An 11,079-nucleotide genomic window follows, 5' to 3' on the forward strand; every position below is an offset into this window, starting at 1 on the left:
TGGCTGGTTACCTCCATCTACTTGAGTTGCAGGTCGTTCTTCTGGCTCTGAAGATATTTCTTCAGTCCATCGAGGGGATGCTGATGCACGTTCTCACAGACCACACCATCATGTGCTACTGCAACAACCTTGGCAGAGTGGTATCCTGGGTCTTGTTTAAGGAGGCTTTGCGCCTCTAGAGAGAATTGGCGCGCCAGGGCATCTTTCTGATTGTGAACCACCCAACAGTGTCCTTGAATGCCACAGTGGACAAAAACCAGGCTTTGTCTGGCAGATCATGCGTGGCATCTTTATTCTGAGGTGGCACAGGGCTTCTTCCAACAGTGGGGGGGAACCTTGGTTAGATCTTTCACTACTGTTGAAAGTTTTGTAGGTTGGAGTTCCCGCAAGAGCACTTGTAATGAGATGCGTTCCACTAGAATGGAACATGGGACTCCTGTATGCCTTCCCACCACTGCCTCTCCTGTCCAAAGTTCTAAAAACAATCCTGATCAGCTGGGCCTAACTCATCGTAGTGGCTCTGGATTGAGCCACAAGTGAAGGGCACCTTGATGTTCTGTAGTGTATATGAGCATATGTCCTCCAATCAGCCATACAGTTCAGGACTACCTCCTCTCTCAGCAAAAGAATACGCTCTTGTACCCGAATCTGCACAATGTAGATCTTTGTGTGTGTGGATTGAGCCTTGGCAACTGACTGTCTTTGATTTGCAGACAAAAGTGATGTCATCCTCGCTGTGACGTGCCCTTCCTCCAGAAGAATTTATGCTGGACTCTTGGAAAAAAGTATGGCCTGCTATGGCATTCGCAGGACTTACCCTTTACAAGTGAAGCTGTCAGATGTCCTTTTTAGGTCTCGCCTCGGCAGCGTTTGCACTGTCTTTGTGAGACATTCTGTATTCCGGATAGAGCTTTGAAAAGCCCCTCCCATTTTCAAGGACTGCCCCTGTTACATGTGTTGTTACTCAGAGCTTGTGAGCACTATTTCTTTCTTTAAGTTGGAGCACTGGAGACCAATGCTTGTGGTTTTCAGAGCTCTGTTGTAAACAGGGCTGTACATCCTGCACTGCCTCATTTGATGTGCATTCAAAGACTGAGGTCTGTTTTGGCTATAGCTGCCTCCACCTCCCTCTGATTTTAAAAGGTACAGCCGGCCCCTGACATCCTGTGGCTCAACAAGCATTTGCAAAGCCGTAGGCCTCGCAGTTGCAGGAGTTTGAGCTATTGGCATTGTAAATGACCATGCCTTTTATTTGTGTGTTTTGAATACCCGCAAGTAGTGCGTAAACAGGCACTTTGTACTTAGTCCTTGCTTACGAGAAGGAAGGCTGGCAGTCACTGACCCTCTTTTATTGCCAGCCTTGCTTCTCGTAAGCAAGGACTAAAAGGTCAAAGTGGCTGTTAATGCACCACACTGATTCTGGTGATGGATTTATTAATACATGCACCCAGAGAGTACTTTAGAGGTATCCTCTGAACCCTAACAGCCTTCTACTGTGCTGTCTGACTGGTCCAGTCCAGCCTGTCACCACAGATGATTTTCTGACCACCTAGGAGATGAGAGCTCTGCTCTCAAGAGGACAGAAACAATTCCTGCTCTGGGAAGAGGTGTAATCACCTCCTCCCCCAGGAACGTTGGTAAGCCAGCTTATCCAGGCTGGTTGATATGCGAGCCAAGGACTTCCCAGACAAGGGAGATGCTACCCTCGGGGCCATCTGGCACTAGGACAAGCAGGAAAATTAGCTATACAGGAGGCTTGTTGCGCTGCCAGGGTGGACAAACTTCTAGGGTGAACAAGCCTTAAGTAAATACAACATCTTGTGTTTGGTGGTATTAGGAATGCTGGAACAAGGTAATGCCCACTTCCCAAAGGAATTGGTCATCTAGGGGGTGTAGTGACCCCAAGGGTAAGTAGCCCAATGACTTCTGCATCTCTCTCCCCTTAACATCCCTAAATTGAGTATTTAGGGGACCATCTGATACCAGGACTTCAAATGTCTATGTATGCAAAAGGAATAGTCAAGACTTCTGACCCAAAATCCGAGGAGCACCACTGACTCCGTGCCCACTAACCTGCTGCACCCAACCTTCATGGAGCAATCGACCCGTCCTGCTGCTGTGCAGTGTTCAAGAAACCCAGGGGGCTGCCAGTACGTCTGCAATTGCCAGTAACTCTGAGCTACTCCCCTGCAGCTGCATGCTCCAAAGAAGCAACACCCGGGACGGGTAGGAAAACCAACCTGCACGTCGAGGGACTTCAGAGACAGTGAGACTCACAAGAGTTTTGTCCCCTTCTGCAGAAACCAAAGACACAAAGTGAGTCTTCGACCGCTGCCACCCGACGATTCAAAGTACCTATGCACCTGTGCTCAACAGCCCTAATCCAAAGGAGGTGACAGTGCGAACAGAGTCCCCAGGCCCACAGGAGCTAAGCCCACCCTAGACTTCCAGTCGTCTCCTGCAACCTCTTTCTGCAGGCCCCCCTCCAGCTGCAAGTGACTCCAGTGCCAAATTCGAAGTCAAAAGACACAACTGCACCCAAACCCCACAGCCTGAGGAAAAGTGGACCAGCTGTGTCCCTACACGCCAGAGGACCTCAAGGGTCGAGCCCCCGTGGGTTCCCCTGGACTGAGTTCCTCCCCTCCCAGTCCCAGCTTGCAGCCTCTTTCTGACCGAACCGTTCCCCATTAAAGTGAGTGGGACACCCACGGCATTACACACATCTGCACCCCAATGCCATTGAGCCTCTCAAAGTAGCCTGTTGGTGTTGCCTTGGATCTTGCCCGATACTCCCCTTCAGTCCATAAGAGAGGCCTGTAAGTTACTGTTAAATGCCTGAATGCAATTCATGTTTTTACCCCATAGGATATCATTGCCGATCCAGAAATTACACTGTCAACGTTTGAAATGTATAAAATTTCATAGCTCAAAGAATTTACTAATTTCAATGATCTTGGTATCTAAATTCATATAAAGTATGTGGTATTTTTAAATTGGTATCATATTTCTTCGAGTGTGTTTCTCACTAACTGCCTTTGTGTGTGCAATAAATGCTTTGCGCTACCCTCTGATGTGCCTAACTGCTCGCCTACACTACCACAAAAGAGAACATTTGGGGTGTCATTGGTGCCTCTGCAATTCCTTTGGGGTTTGCCTGGACTCTATGCACAGTGTACATTTTTTTGGTCCACTTTATAAGAAGCCAGCTTCCTACACCCATTATCTATTTTAAGGCGAGGAATATGAGGTTAGAAATATCCATCAAAAGAACAAGTTACTTCCATTCGGTAACACTCTTTCTGGTGAATACTCTTATCTAAATGCAGATTCCTCACTGCTCTTTCCCTTCCCTGTTCTTTGGTTGGGCCTCTTTTTAACATCAAAAGTCCAAAATTAGTATTCAGTACACCTGTGCCAACACTTGTTCACACTCCGCGTCTGAGGATACAGAAAGGGAAAAAGACAAGCAAGTGACAGTAGCGCACAAAAGTTGCTTTCCTAGGTGATTTCACTCCATCAGTTTTGGGGCATTATTGATCTGGATGGAGTTGCATGTTACCATCTAGCAATACGCGGGAGTACTGCTGTACAAGGTTTCCAGATACAGTCTGGCTCTGGGGTGTATTCTTAGGTGAAGAATCTGTGTAATTACTCTTTTAGTAACTAGTAAGAGGGTTACCAAAGTGACGCATCACCCTAATATCAGACCGGTTATGGTTTACATGAGCATGCAGGATGGTAGACCATCAATTTTGTCCTGGCCGACTGCCCAAGGATGTGTTTGTGTGCTGTGAATGTGGTCTTAATAATTTAGTAGGGTTGGCTGTTCATAGGTGGATCCAGTTTAACTAAAATGTGCTAAGCCCTCGGCTAGCTGTGGAAGTGGACAGATCTTCAGCAATTAATGTGGGCTATTTAAATTTTGTGTCTGAAGTTTTATTGAAAATCTCTGAACAGCTCTTCTAGTGGCTTTGTTGTAGCACTTGAAGATCTGGGCCACAGACTCACTATACACCATGCAGGGAGGCATAACGTCTTGTGTATGTGGAACACATGGATAGGATGGCAATTCTTATTCACTCCCAGTCCTTCAGCCGTTATGCAATCCACCCACCATGCCCACTGCTCTTTGCCTTCTGTTCTTAACTTGTGTGTGTATTTGTATATCTATGGGAGAGAGTGAATATGGTTATTTATGTATGTCAGCTGGGTAGAAGTAGGTCAAAGGAAATGAAGGTGGGAGTCCAATGAGAATTCAGGTGGTGGGGCTGCGTCTAGGTTCATGGTTTCTTCTGAGCAGCTTCATTATTGTAAAGGAAGGGGCTAAAAGGATACAAATCTAAGTTTCTACTGTTGATAATGTCTGTTTTTTCTGCACTACAGGGAGGGTGAAAAGACTAAACTCCTGATCGCTTCCCAGAGGCAGAAAGTTGTGGAAAAAGAAGCCGAGACTGAACAGAAGAGAGCACTGATAGGTACCATTATCTGACTGAGAATAGTCCAAAGCAAGAGTTTGGGAGGTTTTGCTTAGGAAAGGCCAACATAATTGAACAACTTCAAGAGTGTGACTCTCTGAAGTTGCGTCGCATACAAAAGCATTTTGAAAGTATATAAAACCATGTTTTCAATACTTTTAACATGGCCACTCACTGCTATTGATTTTGACAAAGGCAGCACATTTTCAAAGCCTCTGACATTGGCGATGCCAGTGGCGTAGCCCACACAGCACTGGCAAAGAGAGTCAGACTGGCGTTGCTCTGCTTATTCTTTACTGCTACTGCATTCCAGGCTGTGCTAGATTTGGAAACTACTGCCTTCACCAACCTGAGGCCCCTAACCTCCCTCTCAGTTCCCATTTGCTGACACCGCTTTTGTTTGACTGTTTTCCCCTTTCAAAGTGACCCCTTGGTTGCCCCATTCTTTTCAGAATTCTATAATCCCTTTATTTCACTGGTGAGCTCCACTCATCTATGCCCTCAGTTCCCTAGTTCTCTTTAACTCTCACATTCCTAGGCCCATGTCTCTCTGTAGTGCCTCAATTCACAAGCTTTTTTCATCTTTCGTTTCCAGAGGCTGAGAAAATTGCCCAGGTTGCCACAATACACTATCAGCAAAAGATTATGGAAAAAGAAACTGAGAAAAGGATTTCGGAAATAGAAGGTAGGTGACACTACATACAAGTCTTTGTCAGGTCTTTGTTCCTTCTGGGCTCCCCCTTTATTTCTATGGGCTATGCAGATATGGTTCGTTAACACTGCTTTAAAACGTAAGTTACTATAAAACAAAATGTGGCCACTGTGGCCTTATAGTAAGCACATATAAGCTAGCTTCCATTTCATAGGCTATTGTGCCACAGATAAATGCTGACTACAATTAATGTTTAACAAAAAAATGAGTGACCACTTTCTGTTTCTGCTCCCCAACACATACTTGAGCTCTTCCATCCCTCACCCCAAAGTGAGGGATGGAGTGAATTATGTGAGACCTAGGCTTAGAGGGTACTTAGCAGATGCCTTCTGGCATAACATAGTCTCATAAATAGAGACCTCCTATCAAGTTATAAAGTTATACAGTGCTCTATTGTGCTCAGTAAGTTAAGTGAACAATGTTTGGGTGGAATTGGTTGGTGCACCCGAAGAGCATCTCTTAATGGGTCTATTACGGTTAGTGAGCTACAGTCAACTTATGGTCTGTGTCAGGCTTTCGATATGTGGCAAACATTTCAGATGGGTATTTTAACTGCAGGCTCATTACTTATAAAATGTTTCCCAGGCACGAGACTGGTTTTGGAAGTTTTTGCATCTTTGCTTCCGCACGCCGCTAGGAGGCTTCATGGAACTTCTCCTTAACATTGTGTTCGAGGCATGTGGGCTGCTGAATTCATATCTGTGCATAGATCGCCGCCTAGTGTTGGGTCTGGATGATTGCACATTGTTGTCCTGGAAGAGTCTTCGAAGTGTCACGAGATAGGTGGCTCCTCCCTCGGACTACAGTGTGCATGGGCATCCTCTCCATCCCCAGATTGTTTTTCTCCGCCATTGGGTTCGGATGTACTTTCCTACTCTCCAAGTTCGGAATCAAGAAAACTTCTTAAAAGGCCGAAAAAAACCTTCGGATACCGTTGGTATTGTTAAGCGCTCGGTGCCGATACACTTTTTACATCTCGGTTACACTCCAGTCGTCGAACCGGGCCGTAAGACCTTCTCGACTCCACGTGGACGAACGTCGATGGAACGAAGCCTGTTCAAGTACTGCCCTCAGTGCAACTCGAAGTTCCCGCACACAGACACGCATCCAGTGTGCAACAAATGCCTTTCTCCAGATCATAACGAAGATAGTTGCCTGGCCTGTGCCCAGTTCCGATCAAAAAAGACTATTCGGAATCGAAGGGCGGCGAGGCTAGAAATGCAACGTTCGGCGCCGGAGCCCGATAACATCTTCGGAGACGATGAATATCTAGACAGCGCTGAAGACTCAGACTCAGACGACGGACAATACTCGGAGCCCGACTCCGAATATTACCCTGAACAGGAAGACCTTATCGTCGATCTCGAAGACTATGATCAGGACATCGTAGCAGTTGAAGACGACTCCGATGACGGCGAGGGGCGAACCGCGAGTACACCGCCCCATATAGACACTACACCTCTATCAGAGACTCAGGTCAAGGCATCGCCAGCAGGCTTTAGCCAAGACCAACAACCTCGTTCTACAGCCCCGCAATATCGCCCGGCTAAGAACATATCGAAAGAGCCCTCAGACACGTCATACAACATTGGGTCCATCGAAACCGAAACTAGTCGACAATACAGTCCCCCCTCACTCACCCTCACACCCCCTCACCATTGTCACCCTAACCCACCCTCACACCGTCACCCCCCACACCCTCCCCCCCACCCCCCTCACCCTCCCCCCACCCCCCTCAACCTCCCCCCACCCCCTCACCCTCCCCCCACCCCCCTCACCCTCACACACCCCCTCACCCTCACACACCCCCTCACCCTCACACACCCCTTCACCCTCACACCCCCTCACCCTCACACCCCCTCACACCCACACACCCCCTCACACACCCCCTAACCCCCTCACACACCCCCTCACACACCCCCTCACACACCCCCTAACACACCCCCTCTCACCCACCCTCACCCACTCTCACCCTCCCTCCCTCACCCACTCACTCACCCACACTCACCCACACTCACCCACACTCACCCACTCTCACCCACTCTCACCCACTCTCACCCACTCTCACCCACTCTCACCCACTCTCACCCACTCTCACCCACTCTCACCCACTCTCACCCACTCTCACCCACTCTCACACCTCCTCACCCTCACACCTCCTCACCCTCACACCTCCTCACCCTCACACCTCCTCACACCTCCTCACCCTCACACCTCCTCACCCTCACACCTCCTCACCCTCACACCTCCTCACCCTTACACCTCCTCACCCTCACACCTCCTCACCCTCACACACCTTCACCCCCTCACGCACCCTCACACCCACACACCCTCACACCCACACACCCTCACACACCCTCACACCCACACACCCTCCCCCTCACACACCCTCCCCCTCACAACCCCCCACCCTCCCCCTCACAACCCTACACCCTCCCCCTCACAACCCCACACCCTTTCTCTCACACCCCCTCACACCCCCGCACCATCACACACCCTCCCTCCCTCACCCTCACACACCCTCCCTCACCCTCACACACCCTCCCTCACCCTCACACGCCCTCCCTCACACTCACACACCCTCCCCCCTCCCCCTCCCCCTTCTCCCCTCCCCCTTCCCCCCTTCCCCCCTCCCCCCACACTCACACCCTCCCCCCTCACCCTCCCTCTCACCCTCCCTCACACCCTTACCCACTCAACCCCACACCCTGCCCTCACAACCCCACACCATCCCCCTCACACCCCTCCCCCCTCACCCTCACATCCCCTCACCCTCACACACCCTCACACCCCCTCACCCTCACACACCCTCACACTCACCCTCACACCCTCCCCCTCACACTCACCCTCACACCCTCCCCCTCGTCACCCTCCCCTCCCCCTCACACCCTCACCCCCACGCCCTTGCCCTCACAACCCTTCATATCCTCCCCCTGCACCCTCACACACCCTCCCCCTGCACACACACCCTCACCCTCACAGCCTCTCACCCCCTCACCCTCTCACCCCCTCACCCTCACCCCCCTTCACCCTCACCCCCCTTCACCCTCACCCCCCTTCACCCTCGCAACCCCTCACCCTCGCATCCCTCACACACCCTCACCCCCTCACCCTCACCCCCTCACACACCTTCATCCTCACACCCCCTTTCTCACCCTCACACCCCCTTTCTCACCCTCACACCCCCTTTCTCACCCTCACACCCCCTTTTTCACCCTCACACCCCCTTTCTCACCCTCACACCTCCTCACACCCCCTCACCCTAACACCCCCTCACTCTTCCCCCTCACCCTCACACCACCTCACCCTCACACCCCCTCACCCCCTCACCCGTACACACACCCTCGCACCCCCTCACACCCCCTCACCCTCGCACCCCCTCACTCGCACCCCTCACCCTCGCACCCCTCACACACCCTCACCCCCTCGCACACCCTCATCCTCACACACCTGCACCCTCACACCCCCTCTCTCACCCTCACACCTCCTCTCTCACCCTCACACCTCCTCTCTCACCCTCACACCTCCTCACCCCCCTCACCCTAACACCCCCTCACCCCCCCTCACCCTAACACCCCCTCACCCTTCCCCCGCACCCTCCACCCTCACTCTCACACCCCCTCACTCTCACACCCCCTCACACTCCCTCACCCTCACACTCCCTCACCCTCACACCCCCTCACCCTCACACCCCCTCACATCCCTCACCCCCACACCCTCACACACCCTCACCCTCACCCCCACCCCCTGTTAGAAAGTCGATATTAGGGGGGAGGCAGAGGCTGTCTGACCGACCACCCCAAGACCCACCTCTCCTTCTGGAACTGGCCGAGCGCGGTCGAGAGGCCTCCTGGTGAGGTCCCTCTCCTAGGATCGTACAGGTCGAGCAATCACACCACTACAGATGGACACCACACAAGGATAGATTCTTAACGTCTTTATCAGCAATCAAGGCAGGTTATCTCAGCAATACAAGCAATACAGGTGCAAAAGGATCGAAGGATCCGTAAGGTCTTTAGTAACTGCGGGAAAGGGGTAGCGGGACAGTCTTGGTACCGGTTTGGTACAGGGATACCGTGCGCTCAGCTCTCAATCCTCGAGCTGGGGGGTTCCTCAGGGTCGGGCCGCGGCAGTGCCAGCAGGGCTCCGAAGATGGTTTCAGCGAGGTTGGGCCGCGGCAGCGCCAGCAGGGCTCCAAGGATGGTTTCAGCGAGGTCGGGCCGCGGCAGCGCCAGCAGGGCTCTGAAGATGGTTTCAGTGAGGTTGGGCCGCAGCAGCGCCAGCAGGGCTCCAAAGATGGTTTCAGCGAGGTTGGGTCGCGGCAGCGCCAGCAGGGCTCCAAAGATGGTTGCAGGGTCCGTAGTAGGTGAGCTCTTCTCGGTGTCTCTCGACTCCAGGATACAACTGCCGACCCGCTCCGGGGCTGCCCCAGATATAGGTCTGGAGTCCTTTGATGTCCGGACCCTCGCACCAGGGGGTCAGAGGGGCCGGGATGAGAGTGTCCAGACACCCAGCAGGAGGGTGGAGCCAGCACCCAGGGAGGCCGGAGGGCGATTGTAGGAAATGGGACTCCCGGCCGGCCAGGGCTTGCGCCACGGCCAGTCAGAGACCGCCACTCCTATGTAAAGTCGACCCCTGCTCACCCTCTAGGTAACGCAGCGTGGGCAGTCAGGCTTATCTCGGAGGACATGTGTGAAGCATTTGCGCACGCACCCACCAACAACAACATCCCGGGCCTCCCACAAAAGGAACTCCACACCAAGTATATATGAAAATAGTCTTTGTATTAAGAAGGACACATAGGAACATACACTTTACAATGTGCTCGAGGCACGGCAGGGGTTACAAGGGAAAAGGGTACAGGGCAGGGCCCAAGGGCCCCTGCCAGGTGTAGACATATCGATTGGGAACTTCCTAGCACTAGCAGTAGAACCCATTCTGACCAGGAATCACATACAGGGGACATGGGGTATTCAGGAGGGAAGGGACAAGGTACATAACACAACAGAGGCCCCCTTCAGCAGGGCAACACATAATAATTCTCAGCATCACATTGATATTAGTCAGTAGCACCCCATAGGCCAGATGGCCTTCCTGGGGCAAGGGCGCCCAAGAGTCTCGATGTTCAGGGCGGGCTGCAGGTAGCCAGGGGCAAACCTAAACGTGGCAGCTGCCCACGAAGTGCTGGGCAGCTGAAGGGCATCGTGGGAGCCTTGCAGGCTCGGGGGGGGAAAAGGCGCCAACCGGTGGAGCCACTCGGCTGCTCGAGAACAGGGGGGCGGAGCCTCGCAGGCTCAGCAGGGCCAGGAACACGTGGTGGAGTCTCTCGGGGCTCAAGGAGACAAGGGGCAATGGTGGAGCCTCTAGGGGCTCAAGGGTACAGGGACGCGTTGGAGCCTTCCCGGCTCGGGAAGCATGAGGTGGACTGGGAGCCTCGCAGGCTCGGTGGGGCAAAGTCCAAAGGTGGAGCCTCTCCGGGCTCAGGAAGAAAGGGTGTGGGCAGGCGGGGCCCCCCTCGGGGGACCCGGCATCACTGGGGGCCCCCACGGGGCCACGGAGCACAACAGGGGATTCACTGGTGGGAAGGGGCGGGCACCGGCAATGTGCCCCGACGCCCCTCCTCTTTGCTGCACTCACCGGTCGGTGCATGCGCCGGTCTCTCCTCGCTCTCCGGGGCTCCCACTCGCTCCTGGGGGCCCCGGGGGGAAAGCGGCAGTTCTCTTGGGCAAGGGAGGAGCGCGGAGTCGGCTCCCGCTGCTCCTTTGTCGTCGCGCTCCATGGGCCGGCCTCTCTCCTCCTCTCGGGCCGGCAGCCAATCACGGCGCGGCCTGGAGGATGACGCTATGGGGGGATCCCAGGCTGGCGACCAATACCAGCGCGGCCCGGGGACGG

At 53.1% G+C, this 11,079-nt stretch overlaps 1 protein-coding gene across 2 annotated transcripts in view; it reads left to right on the top strand.

The window, feature by feature from the left end:
* ERLIN1 (ER lipid raft associated 1) overlaps positions 1-11,079 on the top strand; it is a 219,853-nt gene that overhangs the window by 115,402 nt on the left and 93,372 nt on the right. For both annotated transcript variants that reach the window (XM_086921840.1, XM_086921839.1), the window contains 2 exons: positions 4,384-4,475; positions 5,071-5,160. In XM_086921840.1, the coding sequence (XP_086777966.1) occupies positions 4,384-4,475; positions 5,071-5,160 (182 nt within the window). The remainder of the gene's footprint in view (positions 1-4,383; positions 4,476-5,070; positions 5,161-11,079) is intronic.

Source organism: Lissotriton vulgaris, chromosome 5, assembly GCF_964263255.1.
Source record: "Lissotriton vulgaris chromosome 5, aLisVul1.2, whole genome shotgun sequence".
Lineage (NCBI taxonomy): Eukaryota > Metazoa > Chordata > Amphibia > Caudata > Salamandridae > Lissotriton > Lissotriton vulgaris.